At 45.0% G+C, this 26,263-nt stretch overlaps 1 protein-coding gene across 1 annotated transcript in view; it reads right to left on the bottom strand.

The window, feature by feature from the left end:
- Positions 1–26,263, bottom strand: part of GRK5 (G protein-coupled receptor kinase 5) — a 156,501-nt gene that overhangs the window by 89,007 nt on the left and 41,231 nt on the right. The window contains exon 2 of the mRNA XM_027746477.2: positions 2,559–2,654. Coding sequence (XP_027602278.1) covers positions 2,559–2,654 — 96 coding nt within the window. The remainder of the gene's footprint in view (positions 1–2,558; positions 2,655–26,263) is intronic.

Raw genomic sequence — 26,263 nt, 5'->3', positions numbered from 1 at the left:
CTTTTCACACTACACTATTTTTTTTAAGACACAGACTCTTTTCAGTACACCTTAGCGGGGTGCAAAAGCACACACGTTTTTACACCCAGATGTGGGCAGCTACACACACATGCAGGCTGCACTGCCACAATCACAACAGCAGCATTTTCCACCCATTGCTTAGGGCTGCATTAAACTACACTGTGCAGCCCATGCTCAGCCTGAACCAAAAAGTCCATCCCACCCCTGCCTCAAGCCTTTCCCTGGAGGCTCTTGGGAAGCATCCAAAAAAGAGGAGTACAACAAAACCTCAACAGCCTGGAGCTCCAGCTCATGCAACACTCCAAGACTCGGTGTGATTTTCTTTTTAACCAAAGTGGCAAGACTCTGTCTGACCAAAAGTGCTGGGAGGTGAACAGGCAGCAAAGAGGTCTGTGAGGAGCAGAACCTGCCCATATTTGTCTTGGTCTCTAAACAAACTGAATTAGGCTGCAGCCTTTTCCTTGTACAAAGTTTAGAATCATAGAATCATGGTTTGGATTGGAAGGCTGGAAAGATCACCTAGTTCCAATCCCCCTGCTGTGGGCAGGGACCTTCCACTAAAAGCCCCATCCAACCTGGCCTTGGAGGAAAAAGCCTTTTTGGGGTCTCTGTTTCATTATTAGCACTGACTAGCGGGTTAAGAAATTGTTAGGGGAGGGTCTGATGGGCAGACACACCAAAAAGCTGAATTCCCTGCAAGTCACAGAGCAGTTCAGCTGATGGTCCAAGGAAGATTTTTCAGTACATTCCCTGATAAAATCACCTCTGGAAACACCTGAGATCTGAAACCCTGAGATCCTTTTAAATGACTTGCAGAAAATGAAGGGTTAAAGCCAGGGAAATGGTTCTTCCTCAGCAGAGGCAGTAAAAGAAGCAGTTTAAGGCCAGACTGCAACCACCAGAAATTGTTCCTGGATGCCCAGAGCGAGGGATCTGCACATGAACGGATCCATCCTGAGCACCTCAGACCAACCACACACATGCAAACCACTTAATGCTATAGACCCATCCAAGGTGTGTCAGGTACCCTGTGTGAGCAAGGAGAAGTTCAGACAACTGTTTGTCTGGGATGTTTCGACCTCAGCTGGATCAACTGAAAATGGTAGAGCCAGCAAGGGCAGATGACCTCACTGAGGCTTAGCAGTGCCTCATTCCCTGTGTAATCACATCCAGCTCAGCAGGAAAGCCACTCAATAAAAATCAGAGTCACAGAACAAGGATTTGGACCTTATTTCCCACTGTGGAAAAGTCAGCTGCTAAAATTCCCAGTCAACAGGTAATCATTGTCATGAAGCCAAATCCATCCAGAGATCACACAAGGGTTGGTTACTTCACCAAATCATTCATGCAAAAAATTCAAACCAAACTACATTTAGGACAAAGCACACACACACACACACAAAAGGAAAAAAAAAAGCCAGAAATAGCATTTCAGAAACTGAAATAATTGGTAGACTTAACTTTTTTGAGGCCACTCATTTTAGGATACTACACCTTCGTAAAGAGCAGCATTTTATCTGGAACCATTTCCCCCCTGCAGAAACCAAGGTTGATAGAACAACAGGGAGAATTCCTTTTGCAGATTACAATATATTAAGTCAGATTTGCTTCCAGCAGGTTCTGTACCTTCAGGAATTGGTCAGGGTTTGTGGGTTTGTCGAGTGACCATAAACTGGGGAAAACCTACACCCTCTTCCACTGCCTCCCCTCTTTTCTTTACCTCCTTTTAGCTCTGCAGCAGAAGATGAGAGGAGAAAATTTTACTGAAGGAGACCATGAAAAGACTTTCAAAACATTCCACATATTTTCTCTGCATAAACACGCTGTGAATTTCTAAGGTAAATAGAGCCAGGGCACTGTCACTCAGACCCCAGGAGTTCACCCAAGTTAGACAAATTATGCTGCCTGTTATCTCAGTTGTTACAGATTCTTGCCTTTCATTCATTCCTTGCCAGTGGCTGGATTTGATGTGTAGGGGAGAAAAGAAGCCTCAAATGCTGAAGTTAACCTTTTGTGGTGAGACCAGTAATGCTGGGCTTTCCAGAGGAGAATGCAGAAGGAGATAGCTGCTAGCCCTGTTTGCCAAGGCAGCAGCCAAAAAAATGCTAAAATTTGGCAGGTATGAGCAGGAGAAAGGCAGTGCTACAAAAATGGCCATTGTAAGCTCCCTTCCAAATCTGCAGTGTTTGGCCCACACAGATAAAACAAATTAAGTAAAAAAAATTTGTACATGTCCTATAAAAACCTACATAAAGCAGTGTCATGGTTGTGGTTTGAATAGAGGATGGTGCTGCTGAGCCTGGCAGAGGTAGTGCCTGTTGCTTCAAACACCATATCCAGACTATAATTAATACTGACCTTCAACTACAATCAGCAAGTCTCATTTCCTCCCTGATAAAGAGCTCCTTATTAGAAGAGAATGCAGGATGTGATGAGGGGACCCGTTTCTGAATGTCTTTTTACAGCCACAACGGTCCTGGTAGGGAGGTACTGAGTTTTATTTATGCAATACTTCCAAAGAAGGGAAAGGCTCTTACCTATGGTTCTTCGGAGATCTTCACACTGGCTAATGTGAGGGAATTTCAAGATTTCCTTCCACTTTTTGCTTTTGCCTTTGCGTTTCCCTCCACCCCCTGCAGAGAAAGAAACGTCAGGATTAGATTGCTTTAGGGGGCATAGTCACACCCAGAGTTCACCAGCCCAGTCACAGTTCTTATGGATACCAGTAACAATTAAAGCTGAGACACTGTGGGTTCATGAACAGGTAGATCCCTGGATGTGTCCAAGGCCAGGTTGGATGGGGCTTGGAACAACCTGGGATAGTGGAAGATGTCCCTGCTCATGGCAGGGGAGTTGGAACATGATGAGCTTTAAGGTCCCTTCCAACCCCAGTCATTCTATGATTCTATGATACAGATAAATCTGAGCTTGTTTGGCCTTAACCAGACCAAGGAGGTGGCATCTGGCAGAAGATCAGATTGCTAAAAGTTGGGAGTCCAGGTTTGTGGCCCACCAGGTCCAGTTCAGATGACAGTGCTGAACCAAGCATCTCCAACATCACCTCTGCCCCAACCAACAGCCATTTCACACAAGTCAAATAATCTTGTAAAATTACAGCCCACATCTTTTCAATCTGGGTATTCCCCTTCTGGTTTTGGGATAAGCCCTGACTCCATCGCAAAAGAAGTGCTGGAGACTGAAGACCAAAATTCAATTATCACCATCCCCCCTGCCTCCCATTACATGTACTGCCAACATGGAATTACTGCTGGTGTTACACACTCTGGCCACTGCTGCTTCCACAGGAGAACAGTGGGAGAAAATTAACATAATGGTCTCATGAGGAAAACATCTCTTATTGATTCTTTTTCCTCCTTCTCACTCCTCCAGATCTCCTGAACTGAACTGTTCTCAAGGTGCATGACCCAGCTGGCTTCCTCCAACTCTGGCTGAACGAGACCCTCAGCCTTTCCATGCTGATAAATCTCCCTCATCCATGTCTCTCCATAAACACCTCGCTGCAGGCACCCCTGGCATCTCTGGGTGCCACATCTGAGCTGCCCAGGGGGCTCTGACCAGCAAACCTCACTTTGCTCCTTGCTGGGACTATCCCTCTGGATGAGACAGCCCAGAGGCAGGCTGGGATTCTCCAAGTCTCTGTCTGTGCTGCAGTTCAGTCCCTGCACACAAAATCTGATTCACTTGAGTCTGTTTTACATGCACTGGCACATCAAATGACTAATTCAGAGCTGAGTTAATTTTGTAGAGGGGCTGGTAGAGTCACAGTTGCAGACTGAGGATGTGTTAGGTCCCACATGACATTGCAGGCTAAATTAGGAGAGCATTGACTCAAAAGGTTGCAGACCACCACAGAGGAAACATGACCCTCAGAAAAAAATGCCAAGTATTGCACTCTGTGGGGTGTTCCTGATCACACAGAACCTTTGGCATAGGAGGGCTTCTTTTGCATGTCAATTTTATTCCTTTGCTTTTGGTGGCCAATGGTTTTCCCATCACAGAGTCTGCCTTGAGTTATTTTAAAACTTCTCAATCACAGAAACTGATTGCATTTCTACAGTATGCAGTGTAGAGCAGAGATACCTGCACTAGCCATAAAGGAAGTAGCTTGTTTAGACAATCAGAAGTACAGCCCTGAGACCCTTTCCAGGAATCAGACTCCAGCAAAGCACAGAGAGCTGTGACTGCCTCCACACTACATAGTATTATGCAACACAGATGTACCCTCTGGGTCTGTAATGAATTCTGCTCCCACCTCACCTCTTCAGTGCATCCCAAACACTGCTGCTAAAGTAATTTCCTTTCCCATCCCTCCAGCCACAGCATCGGAGAGGCTGTCCTGCTCCCTTGCTCTTGCACGCTGAGGGTCTTAAGTACACAAGGTGCTGAGAAGCATTTTGTGGGCTGGGGTGAGCACTGTGATCATCTGTTCACCACTTCCTGAGGCACATGGCTCTGCTCCGGCTGCCAGTGACCACAGGGCTTGGATTCAGCAACCCAAAGGGTCCTCACTGACTTTCATCTCCCAAAAGCCCACTCTTGCAACTCTGCCACCTCTGCTTGTCCCTCTTCTCCCTCTCTTCTGGCAGTGCTGTGCCTGAGGCACCCCAGGACACGGTTGGCCCTCCTGCCTGCCAAGAACTCTTGTAAGCTCTGAGTTCTGTGCATTGATGTCAAAGCTCCACAGGAATTAAATGAATTAAGTACATATTATCTAGCACTGGGGGAGGGATGGGAAGGAAGGGGAAAGCAAGGAGGGAAACTGCTGGACTGGTGTTAGAGATGAATGATCCCCCTTTGACAGTTACAGGGTTTGAATCTGGATTTCTGGATCCCTTCCTCAGGCTGTCAACTTCTAGAGTAGATCATCGCACCTCCATGTACAAACATGTGCCCCTCATTCCTGGCTGCTGCCTCTGCCACTGCAGGGACCTGCTCTGCTCTTCCCAAGGATCTGACAGACAGGGGTGCTGCAGCAGGACAGCCAGGAGCTCTCTGCTCTGGGGCTGTGCAGCTGCTTGGGCAGCAGTGCCTGCTCCAACAGTAATTCCAAACATTTCTGGACACAAGAGGCAGTGGGAGTAAGCCAGATGAAAGTATCCTTTAGGGTCCCTCTGCTCAACACTGGTACATCTTCACCCACTGAAGGTGGGACCTTCCAGGCCCGAGCACTGGAGATTTCAGAGCACACCTGCTTCTCCGGCCACCGTCACAGAAGTCCTCACAAAAGGGTTGCATCTTAGCACAGCATCAAGCAGTGCAGACCACTGCAAAACAGCCCTTGGCTCGAAGTGACAGCTCTGAGATTTGTGCAGGGGCGAAACGATCCCGCTAAGCTGGGCCAGAACACTTTTAAAATCCACTCGATGTAAAGCATATATTGATATATTTACATTGGATGATGTATTTCCGACATTAAATTTCCATCAAAACCGGAGAAGGGCTCTGCGGTCCCCTGTTACAACCGTGATCGATACAGCCAGCGTGTTCTCTCCTCTTTTGTGGCCATCCTCCAAAAATAAGCAGCCTCGCCTGATGAATCATTTGCTCTTAGCTGAGCGTGAAGTAGCGTTGCTGCTTTGCCTGTGACGTCTTTATGTTAAAGATTCTGATCAAGTGCTTTAATCGACCTGACCTTTCCGCTCCCGGCTTCTCTCGTGGAGCCAGCAGGGTTTGCTGGCTCCAAACCTTCATTCTGGGGGGTTTGAAGGACATAATGAAGTGAGACAGCTGAGACAGAGTAAATTGTCTAGCAGAGCTAAAAGCTAAAAGGGGAGGTTTCTCTGAATAGGTCAGTCATTGTGCAGGTTGCAGAGGGAAGCTTTTCACACGTTGTCTTGACTGCTGCCTTTGCACCATCTATTCTGCCCAGGATTTGCAAACTTCAAGGCAGCTTCTCAGGGCAAGACTTGACAGGAGGGCCATGTATTAGATGTGAGTTGCATCATGTGGGGTTGGAGGGTCTGACTGCTTTAAAATCTTGGTTTGCTGCTGATGATGAAAGGTGAGCTGCCAGCAAAAGCAGGAAATCTCAGCTCTGCTCCCTGGCAGGCACTTAACAACTCAGCATTTGCAAACTGAGGGTTGAAGCTAATTCTCCAGCATGTCAACCAGTCCTGCAGGAAACAAAAGCATTTGCTCTACATCTTACCTACTGAAAAATACATGGCTTTTTTCATATCATCTTGTGATGCCACATGGCAAATCTAGCTCTGATCTCTGCCTGCAAGGAGAGAGACATAACCAGAGGCACAAATGTAAAACATTTGCAAGCAGGAGCTACCCGTAGCCTAAAGTACCTACTTTTTTTCCCCCCTCCATTATTCATGATATACTTATTCTCCTAACACTGAGAGGAGACAGGAAAATACCTGCACATTATTGAGCCTGTGAGATATTAAGTGGCTTGTCCAAAATTACGTGAAAAATCAGAGAAAGAGGAAGGAGCTGAAGAAGAAGCTGAAGCAGCCAAGGTGCTGAGCCCTTTAATCCTGCTAAGGACAGCACCAAGCCATGCTCCTGCTCTGCTGATTGAAGACATTTCACAGCACAGAGTAAAACATACTGTTGGGTGAATTCATTCCAGCATCATGCCTGTAGCGTATTGCATTTGTGCCTCACACCACCATGCAAGGTGGCTTTTAAGCATGGCTGAGCTGGCTTCCTGCAGTTGCTCTGTTCTTGCTCAAGTTGATAAGCCAGCATCACATCCCACACTGCCAGGCCTGGCTGACCCAAGGTAGCCTAAAATTTCAATGCCTCCAACTGTACTAACTGCAATCTAGTTAACCCAGTTTAGGTGAACTACCCACACATCACTGGAGGATGACTACAGCTGGTGTCTTCTGTTTGGCAACAGCAGCCAGGCTGTCATCCAAGGCCTTCCCAACAAGAGTAGGGAGCTCTGTATGCTTGGAATGCAAGGCCTTGATTGCACAGCACGTGAAAGCAGTGAAACAAACTCCAAAAAATACTAAAAGTCAAAAAATCATGGTTAGCATCCCATTTCCACTCAAAAGATATCCGTGTTTCTTCTTCTCTTCCCCTCACCATGCTTCTTTTACTCACTCTCTCCCATCAAGGTGTTTATGTATATATATAGGGTATATATGGAATTGCCATATTACATTAAGGTCTGTCCAGTACAGGACAGACCAAAGGCAGTTTCAGAGGAAGATCTTGGAAAGCTGCTTCTAAAGTATTTGAAAAGCAGGAATGTTCCTCCCCATTCTGTTAATTAGATATGGTTAACAAAACATGAAGGTGTATTGCTTCCAAACAATTTCTTCTTCTTCTTTTTAAGAATCTGTGTCACTTAAATTCAGGCTGTTCTCATGATCCTGGTAAATGCCCTGAACTGTTGGGTACCTGCATGCCTCGTGGGTGGGAGTCCCAGAGTTTAACCATGTATTTATGAAGGAAAAGAATACCAATTTTAATCTGCTTATTTTCCTACAGTGCCTCTTCCTAATGAGACAGCATGAATAAAACTTATCAGCCCATTGTTTTCCCCTAGGCATTTTTCATGTCTAACACATTTAGCCCCCAAGGCAAAGAGTTTCACCCTTATTAGACCTGTTTCACATGGAAGTTCTCCCAGGTTCACTATTCTTCTTTCATATTAGTGCCACCTACACTCAGCTGCACTACCAAATAATACCAGCTTGTTTTCAAAGAATTAAAATCACTGCTTGCTCTCTTCCCTTCATCCTGCCCTCCTCCTCTGGCAAAGCAGAAAAAAACCCCAAACCATGAACCCTATTTTATTCTTACAAGATCTTAGGTGATACTCCTGACCAACCTGTGCTTAAAACAAGCACTTACAAGACCATCAGGAACCTCTTTATGGATCCCCTTCTATGTCAGCCCAAGGCACATGAGAAGAGTATGAGGGCTGGATTTTCAAAAGCAGGTGGGTGTGCACCATCCACTGGGATGCAATGCCTCTGAGAGGCTCTCTTTTATAAGATACAACAAAAAGTCCATAACATGCCCTCAAAAGAGAATCATGTTACACAGCTCCTCTTATCGATGCTAATCTGCCTTTATCTCCCACAGCCTTTTTTTGAACACGGCTCCAAATAGTCCCAGACCACGATAAGAGTTTTGTGCCCATCTTCCCTGCTGTCACAGCGCGTTTGCTCATAAATCATCTGCATGTTCCTACAGATACCTCAGCCTGACAACCGCTGTGTAAAACATCCCCTTGCTTTTTGGAAATGAATAGCAGATGTATTTCATGTTTAAGCCTTCAGAACCACAGAGAGGGGAATTTCATAAGCAAAAATGCAAGCTTCTCCCCAGCAGAGTCAGGCTGGCTTTGCAATCTGGCTACCAGAGAGAGGACCAGAGGGCAAAATACTTTGTATACAGCTGGCATCTAAAGTCCTATTAACATTGGCTTACAGAAGTCACTGTTCATAAACAAACACTTAATGGCAGGGATGTCTACCTATGATTTAAATAAGAGATCAAGTAGTGCTGTAAATACCGATAAATGGCTGAAACATAACTTTAACTACACATTTTATATGTTAATAATACTGTTAATAGTATGCTTTAATAACATCCACTGCCCTGAAGGGACAGAGGAAACTAAGGGATTAGTCTTTGAAGATTGATCCTCAGGGCTTAACTATCATATGTCAAGGCCATTTTGGTACCACTCTAGGAATATAAAGAAGCCTTTACATAAGCTACCTTTATGTCTAGTCAGAGCACATTCAAAGGATCTTAACCAAACTGAAAAAACAGGCCTTTAATTTTTTCTGTTAGTCTCCAGTAGGCATCCCAGTCTGTGGCATTCTCCATACAACCCTGCCTTCATCCTCCCCTGGGGATTCTTAATGCATATTTGAGATTACTTCAACAAGTTGTCTTTGGGTTTTTTGGGCCAGTTCACATATACTGGGTGTACAATTCACTGCTGCAGTTTGTTTGGTGATGTAATTTCCCTCAGTGCATCTCAATTTTCCCCAGCATAAGCACCTCTAGTTTGTCTGTTATGGTGTCTCTCTCTTTTATGCTTTGTATTTAACTGTATTGTGTTTATCTGCAGCTGATGAGTGAGCAAGTAGAGATTGCTGGCTTTTACGTCACAAACAAAAATAATCCAGGAGATACAAAGTATACTGAAGATTTACAATCTATTAAAAAAAACAAACAGTAAATCTTACAAAAATAAAACCAGCTATTATCTAAAACGGTACAATTAAGCGCAGCCCAAAATTTTAACTTCTTATTCTTGACCTCAAAGTAAACTGTGCTCCTGGCGCAAATCCAGGCAGTTTTGGTGTGTTTAGAATGCATTCCCATGTCCTGGGTATTCCAACAGGCTGTTCAGAAGAACTGAGGCTTCAAACTGAAAGGTGCCTGGATAATATTTGACATTGTAGTTGGCAACAAGAATAGAAGAGACCATGCAACAAGTGAATGTGGAGCCACTGTGCTCCCTTGGAAGCTGTTTCTGGATCTGTAAGCTCTCTTGGAGGAACATGCAGAGGCTATGACGTCTGAAGCTGGGAAGCATTGATTTTGTCCATCAGTGGTGTAGCTGACAGAAAAAAATTGACTGCAACACTTCAGCATCAATGATTACTATGGGAGACCAACCTTTTGAACAGAGCTGTGGAGAATCAAGGTTATCACCCTTCTGAAAACACTGCAGCCCTCAGTGGAACCTTCCTCCAAACTGGAGCTGAGAGTCAGTATCCCAAAGTTCTACAAAAACTCTGATTTAAAGAAATTAAACCATTTCTTTGCGATAACATTTGAGTCATCTCAGTTCTTTAACGTCAAAACATTATCATGGAACATATCAAATAGAGTATTAAGATATTGTATCACTGGAACAGAGCAGGTATGGTAAACTGACACTCTTTACTTCATTAAAGTGATGTTTCTATAGTGTCAATAAGAAGTTAGAAAAATTAAATCTTTTTTTTTTCTTCTTTTAGGAAGACACTTTCTTGCAAACCCTTTAATTTTTGACAAAACTTCATTCTCCGAAAGGAAGATTCTTTTGTCAGAAATGTTCCCAACTGTCACACGCTTCGAAGTACATGAGAATTAAAGAAAGAACGTGGCCTCCCCATATCTGAATGTTCTAAATTCTCACATTCCTTACCAGTTCCCTCGAATTAATTTGCACAGCTGTGAATTACACTGACTGTAGGAGACCTGCTTCCCATTCTTCCAAAGTAAGAATGCAAACCTGTGCTCCAGAAATCCTGCTTGAATAGGGCTCGATAACATCTTTCCAGGAAGGAACTCCTCTTTAAGCAGTGCCTTTTTAAACTTATGACCTGTTCCATACATTTATTACCCTGCTTAGTAACATGTTTGCAAGCTGCCAACTGATGCCCCCCAAACCCAAACCTGCAAATGCAACTTGGGGTGCTCCTGTGCAGGGTCAGGAGTTGGAATTGCTGATCCTTGTGGGTCCCTTCCAAGCCAGCATATTCCATGATTCCATGAACTCATCACCCACATGCAGCCCGTGTAGGCTGCCCAGGAGTTTGTGTGGTGCCCTGGGTGTTCCTCAAACAACCCAAATATTCTTAAGGCTGGCCCCTAAACCCAAAATACCTTGTAGGGACGTGTGGGTCCTAGTTGGACACTGATACAAATTACTACAAGTCTCAGGAGGCTCTGCTGATCTGCTGCTCCATGTTGTGCAATTCTGACCTTTACCAACACAAGTGCACAATGGGCAGCACGAGACAGGCAGAAGGAACACACCAGGAAACCTGCCCTGCTACAGGCAAATATATGGGGCTCAGCTCTCCTGAAAACTATGGTGCCAGTTCCAGAGGAAAAACATGCAAAAACTCCAGAGCAGGGAACGATGTGGGTTCTGACTGTCCCTGTCAAAGAGCTGTGTGGGCTTTTTCTCCCACAAATAGTTCTGCAGTCTCTAAAATAAGAACTTAGCCTCTGTGTTCCTGACATTTGAGTTTTATAAGGAGTACTTCTGAGCTGTGGGGAGGAGATCCAGTTGGATGGGAGGTGAGAATTTGAGTGTTCCTATCAGCAGTCTGTAGCCAAGCTCTGAGAATTATGTTCTATTCTGGTTTTTTGCCCCCACACAAATGCACTTACCAACAAGGCTAAAGGAAAGACTTTTAGTAAAGGCCATGACAAATTAATTACTTGAGACAGGCTGTTTTATTAGGCCTGACTGATTTGTTGGTTCCACCAACTGGTAGAATCAGTAAAGCTTTGAGGTGCTCTGACAAGAACCCAGAAATACAGATGTGGTTTGCTTTCCATACATAAATCACGGCACACTCTTTCAGTTTTGATGGCTTATGTCTGAGCTGGGAAAACAGCCACCAGGAAAGTAAGAAAGAAATAGTGTAGAGTCTCGGTGAGGGAGGCAGAAGAGCAGATCCCTCAAGCCCCTGAGTACTCAGCCCTGTTCTCTGGCAGGCAGACTGGTAGACTCCAGATGTTTAGGAATGCAACACACAGGTCTCAGCTCTAGAGCCTGATACAAAGCAATTCTGCAGCCCCTTTGTGCTGCCTACACGTGCAAATACTCTACCAAATCTCTGCATTACCACAGTCTCTCCTCCCACATTTAATCCCATCAGTGACACAAGCCCAGCAAAGGAGCTGATGTGGGCACTTGAGAAGAAGGGCACTGAGGGAATGTCATCAGGTCCCCAGTATGTTTCGATCTTGTGGTGTTCTTGTATTTTTGCAGTGGTCTGGAGGAGCATTTAGTCAGTCTCACAGAGCAAGGAGATAGCCCAACAGCCATAAGAAGTGTCCTTCAATCATGCCTGGCTGGATTTAACCTCCCTTCTCAACACACCAACAACAGATCTCAACATATCATCTCAGACAGCTGATACAAAAAAGCTAAAAATTGTGAAAACTAGGCTGGGAACTTCCTCAGTAGATGTGTCTGGGCTACACTGTTTTAGAGGAACTTCTCTTCTGTGACACTTCAGCCCTTTTGCTTCCAGAGTCAGCAAGGAAGAAAAGTACAGCATCATAACATGTGTCAGAATGGGTCACTTTCTGCCTGGGATCAGGATCAGACACATCTTTCTTTACCACAAAAGCAGATAATGACCCGGCCCATCTTCCCTGCTCTCTATGGTCAATAACTCATCAGATTCTGAGACATACACATAAAGCATAAATTAAACCCTACATATATGACAAGTCCTTCAAATATGCTGTAGAGGAAACCTGGAGAGGGATATGAAGCCCCCCTGAAATGCCGGGTTACAGCAAGAATTTGCCAGTTGCAGTGAGAGGTTGGCAGAGGGGAAAAGGTGCTGGTGCAGACTTTGACTGGGAGGGAAGAGATTCTACATGGATGGCAGGGAAAGGGTGTAAAGGCTGCACAGGACTGATATGAAAGCACATGGCCAGTTTTAGGGGGGACTTCCCCCTTACTTAGCTACAAAGCCTGTCTTTGGCCGCATCGTCTCGTCCAGCAACAAGGTACCAACAGCTGCTTTCTGTAGATGTTGCTGGCACGCCCTGATAAATCACTCTTGAAATCATAGAAAAACACCATCCTCAAAAACTACTGACAGCCCAAGACATGATGGTAACAGTATTGTATGCGTCAGCATTTGGGATCATCACTGTAAAAGGTTACAGAAGGGATTCAGGTTAATGGAGGTAATCTGTGATTATCTGTTGCAAGAGATTGCTCTGCCAGTGACTCACTCCTTCTGCCACAATATATTGTGGGCTGCAGCTGCAAATAGTGAGGAGGATGGAGCTGGCTCCCAAGCTAACTAAGACTGTGTCTGCTGTTCAGAAAAACCCCTATAAGAGAGGGTGCCAAGCCACTGCAGGTGTGTGACAGCCTGGCAGAGCTCTGCTGAGGGGAGTGGGCTGTGACGGTGCACTACAGTCACTCATTCACGGGTGTTACTATAGCTACCAGTTGAAGGACTCAACACAAAAAGAAGAAGTAAAAAAAAAAAAAAAAGAAAATCAGGAGGTAGAAGACAAAAAACAAGGAAACTTGTTGTAAAGCAAAGGCAGAGGGTTCTGATTAGCTAATGAAGTGCTTCAAAAGCAGCGACTGAAAAATGAGGCTCGAAGGCCGCATGGCGTAAGCGTCAGATCATGCAAGCAGCTGGCCCGCTCTGCCTCGCCTCCCACCCACCCACCACGACCCCGAGAGCTGGCACCTCTTAACAAACACAAAACAGAGCTCTGTGCCAGGGGTGGATTAACTATTTCCTCATTGCTCACAAAGTCCTGCACTTCCACTGGCTCTCACCGCAGCCCTAGGGCCAGAATTAAAACAAGGTATTGATTTGGGCCATCAGCCCCCTGGGAGCAGTGGAAACAGGCCAGCAAGAACAATGATCCTGCCACCAGGGTCTCCAGGAGAGAGCAAAAGCTGGGTACTGTCATAGCTTGGAAGATGAGGAAAGAAGAAGAAAACAGCACCATGCGCCAATCCCCCACCTCGCATTGGAAAGCCCCTGCCTCTGGTCTGGATGCCCAACGTAGCCCAAAGCACCAAAAGCAGCTGCAGCCAGGGACAGACACTTCTAATATGTACATAAATCTAAATAAATGTATAATTCCTGCTCCCATGCTCCCCTGACAGCCAGCTGTTCCCTTTGCTTGCTGTTATCGTCACTCAGAGATTAATGTCACTGCCTGGGACAGCTTATTAGCCATTTTTATTACAAAGCATATACATTTGGCTGGTGGTGGGCAAAAGCTAAGCCTTTGAGTAAATAAAATACTAGGACAGCTCGCAGGGAATGACAGAGAACAGATATCTGCGGGGTCTTTACCCTGGCTCTGAAAGCCAACAATGGCAGGAGGTCAGAGATCAGCGGCTTAATTGTCCAGCGAATTAATGGTGACGAACGCCTGTTTCCCCTCTTGTTACAACTGACACCAGATATTTCAGAGAAAGCAGAAGGACACTTGGCTACAAAGGAATGTTTTGATGGCTGGAGCTGAGACTGTTGCCAGTCCCAGCCCGTCAGAGCAGCACAGGTCAAACGAAGTCACCGTAGCAAACTGCTGCTGACTCCAGCACAAACCAGAACCCTCTGGGCCTGGCCAAGCAGCCACAGATCATTCTCGCTTTGGAAAGAAAGACTGTTGGCTTATATTTAAAAAAACCCCTCAGATCCAGATCTTTGAAAATACAAGCATAAAAAAGTAAAATAAAATTGGAAGAGTGTGAATTGCACCATGAAAATCAACCTGAGCTTGTTTCCTCCCATTTGGAAGAAAAACTGAATGCAATAGGAAAAAAAAAAACAAACACCAAAACCAAAACTCCCCAAACAAACAAAAGCCCAGCCAAACAAAAACACCCCCAAACCAGAACATATTACAGAAGCAAAATTTTTCTTTACATTTTCCCTCTCCAGAAAACATCCCTCTGTTATTGTCCTGTACAACCCCGGTTCAGCAACACATCTCTGAGTGGAAGATGCCACAATGGGAAGAGTAATGAAACCAGGAAATACAAGGGGACCACTTTCATCCAGTTAGTGACATTTTGTGAAGCTGGCTAATTCTTTTCTACTGAAACAACTTCTTCCACGGACAAGAATCAGGTCTGCTTATTTACTTTCTGCTTGTTGCTCAATCTCACTTCAATTCAGATTTTCATGTGTAGCTGTAGGAACAAGGATGAAAGCTTCCCTTTGTTTTAAGGTGCTTATGTTAGTTTTGAGCTGTTGTGAAAGAGACTGAAGGGCACATCTTTCCCATTCATCCAAATATATGTGAATCCCTCTGGTGCCTAATTTAAGTTTTGTAAACAAGGAAAAAGTACTTTTTGAATACTAAAAAATAGAGTATCAACCTACCAGTCAGTTTCTGAGAACCATAAAGTCACTTCTTATGTCATAAGTCACTCCCCTCCTTATGGGACATGCTGATACCTTTAATTAATAGTGGTAATATGTAACTCTGACAACAAGGACGTGTAACATTGCATTAGGAGACTAAAGTGTAAGTATTCTTTCAGCAGTGTTTTCCACAGAGGTCATGATGACCAGGGAACAGACACGCTGGTTTTCAAGCAAATCTATGTGCTCAGTCTCTGACTGAGCTAATTATAATGGTGCCTTGAGCATTGCTGTCTTTAAGTGTCTGCCAGCATGTCCCTAACAAACCACCAGGTTCATGTTTTTCCAGCCCAGACGGAAAAGTCTGGTTATCAGGTCAGAGTCAATTCCACCTCCGAGGCCAATGCACTTCCATCCCACATGGATCTGGCCTGCTGAGCTTCATTAACAAAGGAGAAGTTAGTGACAAACCACCACTGAACAGGATATTTGTTTGCTTCTTGCTTCTGCCACTCATCAATGCCCAGGGGACAAAGGCTGCTGGGTCTGTGGGGCTAAAAAATGTGAGCATGGTCTGATCTGCATGTGGGCATGTGCCCACCTGGCATCCACCAGACAGACAAGAGCTGAACAAATCTACAAGGCAGACACAGTCTCTGCTGGAAGAAACCATTTCTGTCCAGGTGTTTTATGAAATTCATATTTTGGGTTGTTATTATCATTCCTTTTAAGGTGTCAGGGAAGAAAAAAGAAATCCAGCCATTGCTTTAGATGGTATTCTGATTTTTAAACTCACGAGAGCAAAACCCCAAGCAACTACCCAGAAAATCCAAGCCTCCTTATCTCATCCAGCTCCCACCATGACGCAGCAAACGCTGATCTTCATGTCTAAGCATCTAAGCCCAGGTGGCACATGTACTATTTTAGCACCTCTGGGGACCACTCTGGGAGATAATGTAATTAATATTATCTTGGTGATGGCTATTTACCACATCCCACTGGGAAACTGCAAGCTGTGCTTATGGAACTTGAAGCCGCTTAATGCCCACTTCCTACCAGTTTCAGGTGTCTCCTAATTTAAAGATACATTTACAGACAAAACAGGTCAGCAACTCTTCCCAGTGAGCCAAACAGTATCTTAATCACTTGTGTTTAATAGGAAACAAATGACTGAGCACTGATAAAGGTCACCATTATGCTTTTGAGGAAAAGAAAAGTGACTGCAGAACAATCTGATAACGGGAGAATTTGCTTCCTGCGTAACTCAATATTTATAAACCCTCTCTGTAAGGGGGCAAAAAGGAAATAATTTCAGCTGGCTGAAGGTAACATTCCAAATGATGTTTAAAGACAACAACACAAACAGGACCCCAGCTGAAAACAGTGCTCATGGGAGACATGGAGGAACAAGAGGAGGCAGGAAGCCCGGAGCTCCGGCTGCCCTCCGCTCCTGGGCACGGGCTCGCCAGCTGCCCGTGGGCATGCATGGACCTTGCCCAGCACAGAGCCATGTTCAGCCTCTCCCACAGCAACAGGGGGCACGGGGTGCCAGCAGGGGGAAGCAGGATTGTCCTGGTGGTGCTTTCCACCCTCAGTGGAATGACTGGAGTTAACAACCTCCAGCACACATCCAAGTGGCTCATATGCACGAAGACACAGGGTTTTTTCCAAGCTGAAGGTTCACCTTTCACAGAATCCTAGTGTCACGGAATATATCAAGTTGGAAGGGACCCACAAGGATCACAGAGTCCAGCTCTTGGCCCTGCACAGGCCCATCCCCAGGAGTCACACCATGTCCCTGAGAGCATCATCCAAACCCTCCTGGAGCTCTGGCAGCCTTGGGGCTGTGCCCACTGCCCTGGGGAGCCTGGGCAATGCCCAACCACCCTCTGGGGAAAGAACCTTTTTCCAATATCCAACCTAAACACCCCTGACACAACTTCAAGCTATTCCCTCAGCTCCTGTCACTGGTCAGTCTTACCATAGCAGGAATTTCAGTTATTTTCCATGCTTTTCTATATTTAATCCTCTTGAAATACAGGCAATGATTGCCCTACAGCCTGACCAGTGTCTCAAGAGCAGAACTAGTTCTCAACCACAACGGCCTCGAGCCCAGCTATGTCAAGCACCTACAATTTCAGCTGATTTCTTTGGGAGCCACACATGCCAGCAAGCCCTTCAGCAAGGCCCTTGAGAGAGGGAGAGGAAAGGACCCTAACTGAAGAGTCCCCTCTGCACAAAATTATAAATGCAGGGTGTTTCTGGAGAAGCACTGTTTTCCAAGGCTTCCTGGTAAGGAAGTTTTTCATGGGAGAATAACATGGCAGATGTGGAAGAGTGCTTACAGTGACAGCAAAAATAAATATAAAATATTTGTATTTTATGCCAAAAAAGGCAGTGTTCTCAATTATTAAAAAAAGAAATGTTTATCTCCCAGAAGTAGAGAAACAAAGATAGGGGAAAGAAAAACAGTAGAAGGTACATCTACTTTGTTTCACATTTTCCACGTTAGTAGATGACAAAGTGGTTTGCACTTTGCTGCCTTGGCTTCAGATATCAAAATATTTCAGCATTGCTGTTAAAGTATATTAATAAAAATAATAAAACCAACACACCCCTTAGCTTTTCAGCAGTGCCCTCTACTTAAAGACCTAAAAGCACTTTTGCAAACAAAAATAGCAAAAGCTTTTCCAGCTCAAAGATGAATTTTGCCCTCACATAAAATAGCATGACTTTTACAGTCCTGTTGAGACACTCCACATGTGCAACTGGGAAAAGAAGTTATCACATGCAGCTTAAATGCACGGCTTTAATTAGAAAAAACAAAACCAAAACAACAACAACAAAAAAATAAATAAAACCAGACCCATTCTTCTTGGTAATTTTTCCAGTTGATATTGTCAGAGGACCTAAGAAAATTAGGGTTGCTGGATGCTGGAGGGAAAAGCATTCTGCAATTTCTCTTTACTCTGCGTGTTTTAAGCAGCCCAGCTCCGGAGAGAGGGAGCACAGGGTGTTGCTGGGTGCACCATGCACATACAGGTGTGGTGTGGATCCCCTCCACTAACTCCAGATGGCAGGTCAGGGGGCTGCACATCACCTTCCTGTTGTTGAGGGAACAAGCAGCTGGAGAGAGCAAAAAGAGCTGCTGAGAAAAGGCCGACACCCCCCCTTCACCAGACACCAGAGAACCCAATGGCACCAACATTTCACTGCTTCCACTGCTCACAGGACAATTAGCATTTGCTTTTCTGCAGTGCCTGGAGGCCAAAAAATTCAGGACCTCTTTGTACAAGGCAATGCATGAACAGAGATCCCATCCCTGAAGAGTTTCCAGCTCACAGTGGGGCAGCCAAAATCACTCCCCTCGACATCCTGATCCCGTTGTTGTCACTGGGGATGCTGCCTTTGCCTTCAGCAAGGGTTAGGATTTCATCCCCTGAGGCTTCAGAGGGTCACAGTTTTCCCACTCATCAACACAATTGCTTTCTGAGGAAGGCCCATATTTCAGAAAGGGGTGGTATTACTGAAAAAACATTAAAAGTTGCCAGGAACAATCAAGGACTGTAAATGCACTGTTGTCCAGAACTATGTTTCAAACAGATTCAATAAAAACATAAAGAAGGAAAGAACATTGAAGAACAAGTCAGACCAGGTGTTTTCCTTCACTTTCTCCCTGACATCTCTTCTCTTTCTGTCTTCCCCAGTTCTGCCCATCTCTATCATTTCAAGCACTGACCACTTATTTCTGTTTTCCAGGTTTCTTCTCTTTTCACCTCCTGTTGACTATCAGCATTCATAAGCCTTCAATGCCACCTTCTGTCTCTGACCTGTTGCAAACTGCACTGCTGCACCTCCACATCCTTCTGACCCTTGAAAGCAACCCTAGGAACAGAGGCTTGGAGCCTCTTGCTCTTCTCTTCCCTCATTTCAGTCTATTCCTAGAGTAGACTGCAGTGTCCTGTTCTCTCTCACTTGCTCTCTGTCTCTCTGCTCCATGAGCTCTAAATTCTCTTCTGCATACTTGCACACCTTCAGCAAGCTGGAAACCCTCATTACCAGCACCACCAGACTAACCAGATATCATGTCTGGCATCCCATCGGGGTAAAGGCATCTCCCATGTTTGCTGCGTGGGGCCATCAATTAGGATACATGAGTAAGGGGGGTTTGGAAACAGTTCCTGGCCTGTATCAAGAAGTCCCTGCACCAAGTTGTGCCTAAGTCCTCTTCAGACCTGGTGTAGGCCAAAACTGGGTCAAAAACTGTCCAAACAATAAGCTGTGTGTGAGCTGTGTGCCAGCGCTCAACCCTCCTGCTCTGGCTCTACTTAGCTCACTAGGACATGTCCTCTGTGATATACAGAAGAAATCCTATGTTGGCTGACTTGATCATGGCCAAAGTTTCACCACGAGCTGCCACCAGGCCTTGGCTCTGGCCAGAACCTCCATGTGACACCGATGAACCCAGTCATACCTGGATGTCCTTCACCCAGCGCTGACGGAGCCACGCATCCCTCTGAAGAATAAAATACAGGGGATGCACCCTGGCATCTGAAATCACTGGCCACAGGCCTATTCATCCTCTTCAAAAGCTGACATATTAAAAAAACAGAATAGAAGGAATTCATGGCAATTTGGCCGCACAAAAAAAAGCCAAGAATAGGACTTTGGTCTTGTCCTGAAATCCAAGATACAACAGCAGATGTCTTTCATCTATATGACCTTTTCCACTAAGACAAAAGAAAGACAGGATATTAAATCACAGTTTAAGGCTTTTATGACTCCTGGCAAGCATTTATTTATTATGGGTTTGTTTGTTTTGGGACTTTGTTTTTAGTCAAAGTGTTATTTTTTGTACTTTTCACGGAACTTCAGCTGAAATGCCATAAAAACGTCTGAGACAAATTTCTTGTGGGTGATTTAAACATTTCCAAAGTCACAAGCTGACTCCCCTTCCAACTCGTATTGCTCAAACCAGTGTTTTTAAAGCAGGACAACCATTTGACACGAAGGCAGCATTTAATTTTTCACAAAGTCATGGAAAACCTTGATGGCACGTGCGGTTACGAGGGGGACAGAAAATCCTTTAAGCAGCAGATCCAGATCAGGAATCGTGCTTAAAGGCTGTGCCATGTCCAGTGCAAATCCCTCATTGACTACAGTGGAGAACACACGGGGACAGTAGGACACGACACAAGGAATGTGGGAGAAAGCACAGATTAACTGCCTTTGTGTCTTTTTAATTTGCTTATACCCCTGGCTGGAGAAGGGCTCTCCCCAGCACGCTCAGCTCACCTTACAGATGACTAAGCAGACGTGCTACTAGTAAAGACAATCCAGAGGAAAGGACGTTAACCTTGGACCCAGGGAGGATTAGTTTTTAAGTCCTTCATCTGGCACAGATTTCTGACGTTATTTTAGGCAAAGAGTTAGGCTGTGTAAATACCTTGTGAAACTCAGGCTCACGATCACAGACAGACTTGGGTGAGATGGCTGAAGCAGATATGGGCTTGTTCACCCAGTCCCTCTGCCAGGGACTATTACCCTTGGAGAACATCAGATTTAATGGGCTGTGCTCCTAATTCACAGCTGCTGAGACTCACATGTCACATCAGGCTCTAAACCATGCCTGCAGGTACACATCCTCACTACAGCTACACACCACCTCAAGGCAAGCCCTTCATCTTGCCCTCGATCAGCTCCTAGCACAGAACATGAACCAAGAGTATTTCCTAAGCTTCCCTTTGATACTGATGGGTGTAAGTACATTGAAGACTGAGAAACCTTAAAGCCAGATAGAAATTTTCAGTGAAACTTTTTTCCCTCAGAAAACACCAATCAGCCAAAAGTAAATGTTTCACAGATGTGTCACTTCTGACATTTTATTTTTAAATGAAGGAAATTCAGAAGGTCTTCAATAAGGTTAAAACAGTGTTTCAACTTTTGATTCCAAACTATTTTTACCCCTTTTAAAATACTGCATTATTTCACAAGGAATAAAATAATTTATTCCCAAATGAAACATATAGGCTGAGTTCAAGCTTTTTTTTTCTCAGATTTCATTTTCACAGCACATTTAGAAATGTTTGTATTCCCTTTGTCTTAGAACAGAAATATGTTTTCTTGAAATTTGGGAAGAAAAAACAAACAAACAAGCAAAACCCCCAAACAGGACAAGAGCAGAACCTTTGGCCCTCAAAGCCTCCCTAAGGCCCTGAGCTCTTGCAGTGCTGAGGGCAGGTGAGGACAGGCTGGAACTCTGCGTGTTCTTTCTGAGTGACTAAAACACGGCATGGGCCAAATGCAACCACATGATACTTCCAAAAGGAGAACACATATGGCTGAGCATTTCTGAAAAGTCAAAATCTGCTCGCACCCAAATCAATGGGCGTTTCACTCCTGACTCCTTGGAAGCAGGGTTAAGTCAACACCGGGTAAGACGGGAAAATCCCAATCAGAGATCAAGCACAGCGTTCCCCCTCCAGATTATTCATGAAGTGTGTGTAGACGTCACGAGAAAACAGAAGGTGCTACAGAGCTGTTATTTTTAAGCTGAGGGTGAGAAGATAGGCAGTGAAGCGTAGAGCACAACTTCGTGCGTTGCTTTGTCACCATTCTTGTGAAGGAGCTCAAGGAAATTATTTTAAGGAGAAAAAAAATTCATCGTTATCTCTGTCTCTTCCAATCAGAATAGACTTAATTTTATGTGAACTCTTACAGCTCTTTTTAAATACCTCTGAATTTTCTGAAACTATTTCTTTCTGAATGCTGTTTTTCTATGACCCACCCAGTTTTCAGAACCAAAAAATGTCCAAGAATACCTCTTTAAACTATCTAGAAGACACCAGAAGTTATATTCTCCAGTGCCCATCTCGTACAGAATTTAAATCAGGTCCTAGCTGCCTGCAAGGCTTTTGCAGAATTGTTTCTTCCTCCTTTTGCAAAGAGCAATCAATTTGGAGAAGCTGAGGCAGACGCTGAAGTGGATCACAGGGAGCGTCTGTGCACAGAGACAGAGACCAGTTCTAATCATCAGCATCACAGGACTGTAATCCTTGAACCCAGGCACAAGCAATTATCAGTGTGAGAGCACAATTTATTCCTTGTAGTCAGACACAAGATGGATATCCCATTGGGCACCGGTTAGATTGTTATACTCATTTTAGAAGGCTTAGCAATACCACTTACCATGTATGAAACAGTACTAATGGCAGGCAGCCTGAGCCATCAGATGAGTTTAATAAAGGGCTTCACTAAGTTAGCACTGTGCTCTCATTATGCAGGGGGTCAAAAATCCTGGCATGTAAATGGAAGTACAGCAGCTTTTTGGACTTCTGATACTAAAACCTTCATATGCTTCAAATCTCACAATCAGCATATATACCTTCATGCGTGCAAACCTTGAGAGTATGTTACTTAATTCACCACAAATAAAGAAAACATAAGCAATAAAAGCATGGGATTTCAACACCAGAACCTCAGATTCATATCTAATCTAACTGATGGCATACAGTCCTGTCTTAACTATTCTTAATAATGCTCAAAACCCACCTGTCTGACAATTAACAAGGAAAAAACCCAGAAACCTCTCTCTGCATCTCACACTCAGGATTACAGCCACCATTTCAATAAATGCACTAGCAGTTTACAGTCTGTAAAGCAACAGAGCCTGACCCAACATCCAGGACCTTCGCTTGCCATCCGCTCGGGGTGATGTTCTCCAAGCACCATCCCTTCCTTCCCTGTTGCTGCTTTTCCCATCCCAGTGCTGACCAGCCTCAGCCACCCGGTTTATGAAGCTGGACAAAAGCAGCCACTCAGTGTGGCTTGGCCGAGGTGTAAAATATATCAGAGAGGAATTTGGTTTCGCTCAGCCCGGCAGTCCCAGGCGCAGCTGCGACACCCGCAATTAGGGCTTGCGGAGAGCACACATCGTTACAGCTTCACCCTTGGGCATTCACCAAAAGAGAGATTTGCTTTTCTAATTGGCTCAATATTTTGAGAAGGTAAATGGTGAATAATAACAGCCTTGGCAGCAACATGAGATGGGATGAAAGCAACACAAACTCCCCGTTTACGCTCCCGGCTTCACGGCGTGAGCCACGTGTTGATTGACTTCCAGCCCCAGGAGGAACTGTCCTGCAGGAGACATCCTCCCCCACAGCACCACGGGGAGCACCCAGGGACACCTCTCCTGGCCTTGGTCACCTCGGTTGGCTTTTGGCCTTGGTGAACTATGCTGCATTTCTGTGCAACTACAGCCCTCATCTGCAGAGCGATAAGTTTCCCGCAGAGTTAGAAACTCACTTCCCTTATTGCAGAGGAGAAATAAACAGTTCTTTGAGAGAAATGGCAGCATTTAATTTATGAGCTGGATGCTATTCCAAAGTTTAAGCTAGGTAAAATGTTAATTTCTGCAAAGCACTTCCTCAACAAAAGCAGCTTTATAAACGGAATTTTATAATAACAATAAATCTAATATTTTCTTCAGAGGTCCTTAAACCCATTTAATCAGTCCTCTCAAATACAAGGGAAAAAAAAAATCAAAATAGCAACATCCATCATCAGGTTAATTACAACTGGTCACACTTAACCTCTGATAATTTAACCAGGCAGAGTACCTTTTGCTCATAAAAGCTGCAGTAAGTGTAATGCAATCTATAAATATCACTGAGGCCACGGGTGCCTGAGCCGTGGCGTTTAACCTCTAAGTTGCTGATTTAAATGTGCTGGGCTATGAGCTGCTCGGGTTCAGCGCTGACAGATGTCTCTTCCCAGGCCTGGAAAGGGGATGGATGAATGAAAAGCCTCCACGCCATTCATGGCTGCCAAGCAGCACATCCTTAAACGCAGCCGAGAGCCGCATCCTCCTACAGCCCGCTGGTACAGCTCCAAGCATCTCCCCTGCCTTCAGTCTACCTTTTCATATTTCTAGGCATGCCACTGTTTCGAGTCTTTCTGCTTTTGTGCAAAAGCATGGAGCCTTCTCTCCTCAGCGCCAGGGCCATCACTGTGCTGTTTGCAGGGCGGAGCGTGACCTCAGCCTGCTGCTCTCCCCGAGAGAGCGAATCTTCCATTGACGTCAAGGGCTCTGCACACAGAGGGAGGGAGATAAGCGTATTGGAGGCAGGATCTGCCTCGGGAACGGGAATTTTGCTGGAGGAATTTACAAGCCTCTCACAGTCTCCTCTCTCGATTAAAGCCGGTGGGATTATTTCAAAAATTCAGCTGCCGAGCCCTGGCTATTGGAAATCTGTCGCACGCAGGGCTCTCTGCTGTTAACCCACCCTGACTGCTCATGCAAGACAAAACCCACCGTTATCTGCAAAAAGCAGGTCAGACGTAGAAAGGGCTGTGCCAGAGGGGGGTCACAGACAGTTCTCTGTATGGCATCTCACACCTGTGAGCTCTGAGGAGCGCTCAGAAAACCTGCATCCTGCTTGTGGTGCAGATTTTAAGCAATACGGACCTGTGGGTTAAATTAGGGAGGTTTATACTCAGTTTTATGCACTCCTTTCCTGAGAGAAAAACTGGGGATATCCGTCGGGCTCAGCATAGTGCCACAGCAGAGCTCTCTTTGAGCCAGGGGCCAAAGCAGGTAGGGCAGTGTGGGGCAGAGCTGGCTCCCTGGGAAGGCTCCCCAGGAGCAGGGTTAGCTGAGAGCCCCTGCTAGTTAGCTTGTGGGCACAATGCCACCCCGACGTGGCACTGCTGTTTGCGTGTCTGCAGCAAACCTGGACTGCCCAGGGTCAGGGATCTCTGGATCTTGCTCTGCTCCATGTGAAGGCATTCCCAGGGTCAGCAAAGGGCCGACAGCCTCGCCTGCCACCAGCTCTGCCTCTGCAGCAAAGCGTCCCCGCCTCGCTTTGCTGGGTCCTCTGGGACACAAGAACTGAGAAGCAACCTTGAGTTGCCTGGTTTAGACACGCCCCAGCACCCTCAGAAATACAGCCAGGGAGTGCAGCACTCTGCACAGAGACACCAGGCTTTGGAGAAAAGCTGCTTATTGCAAATACCATTACAGCAACACAAACCAGCAGCACGATCTGATTACACCACGGGGTACATTTAACCAGGATTATCTGAAGTCACATTTGTGTGTAAGCTTTCCCCTACTCTCATGCACAATGCTGCTTAACTCATTTTTATGCTTTTTTTGCAGTGGATTGGTACAATATGCTTTACCTTCATTTATCATGTGCCACCTTTGCCCTGTTGTAGCTGTAAAGTAATGATGGCTGCACATCAACAGCAAGTTCTGGTCCCAAGCAAGAGACAACATAGGTTTGAAGAGATGCATTTAAAATAGCTAAATGCCAAATCTGGAGGGAAAGGAATGCAGTCAGTATGTGAGCAATGCAGCCAGTGATTATCATGGCTGGACTGTTATACCTGCTGGAACATTGTACTTGGAGCTTCTGTACACGAGGTCTACGTGGGACCTCTGAAGAAGGTGATGCACATCTGTGCAGATGGTGTGTCACATTACAGAATTTAGAAATATTAGTGACTGTACACTTTAAGCCTGAGTGAATCTTCAGCATGACCTCTCAGACCTTCTCCTGTTAGACACCAGCACAATCCACCTCTCATGTGCTGTCAAAGGCTGGAAGGACCATGGAGAAGGGCTGGTGGTCACAGGCAGATCATATTCCACAAAGAAGAAAAAAAAAATCCCTTGTTTAAACAAAAGGTAAACAACATGAATGAAACATGAATGGACAGAAACTTATGAAGTTCCTTACCAGCTCAGCCTACCTCAGGGTCAAAGCTCATTCATAAATGTTTTGGCATCGCACAGGAAGGAACAAGATACTCATTTACAGCCAAGAGCCTCCTCCTTTCCTGTTTTCCTCCAGCCTCAACAGACCGGGGCAGGTGTGTTAGAACAATATAGGAAATGATCAGCTTTGATATACATAAGACAATGCTGATGCAGTTTGCAGATAACTCCCATACACAGCTGCGAGTTGCTGGTTAAGGTTTCTCAGCCTCGATCATCACATTCAGTCATTGTTTCTGCTTGATACTTCATACAGCCACCTTTGAAAATGCCTACTGAAGTGTTTAATATGAAGCTGGGGAAGAGACAAAGGATAGGTCATATCCTCATGCACAAGACCTCGTCTTCACTTTCTTACTCTTCCTACACAAAACCGCAAACTTTATAAATAGTGATAGTACCAAGGATTTTCAAAGTCTTCCTACGAGAAATGTGACTCCCTGTCCAAAAGCTGCAGCAGTGAGTTCCCCAGGTTGACTGCCCTTATGTACTATTTTTTTCAATCATTTTGTTCTTTTCTGCATATTGGAATATAATTAGAAGGCCCAAAACAACAAGGAAAAATATTATGCTAAGGTTTCAGTATGATTTTTACATAGTATTTTTTCTATTCTCTAGTTACCTCTTTTTTAAAAAAATA

The sequence above is a fragment of the Pipra filicauda genome, unplaced genomic scaffold (genome assembly GCF_003945595.2).
Source record: "Pipra filicauda isolate LSUMZ 115617 unplaced genomic scaffold, ASM394559v2 scaffold53_size3534045_pilon, whole genome shotgun sequence".
Taxonomy (NCBI): Eukaryota; Metazoa; Chordata; class Aves; order Passeriformes; family Pipridae; genus Pipra; species Pipra filicauda.
This window is presented reverse-complemented; position numbering and strand designations above follow the sequence as displayed.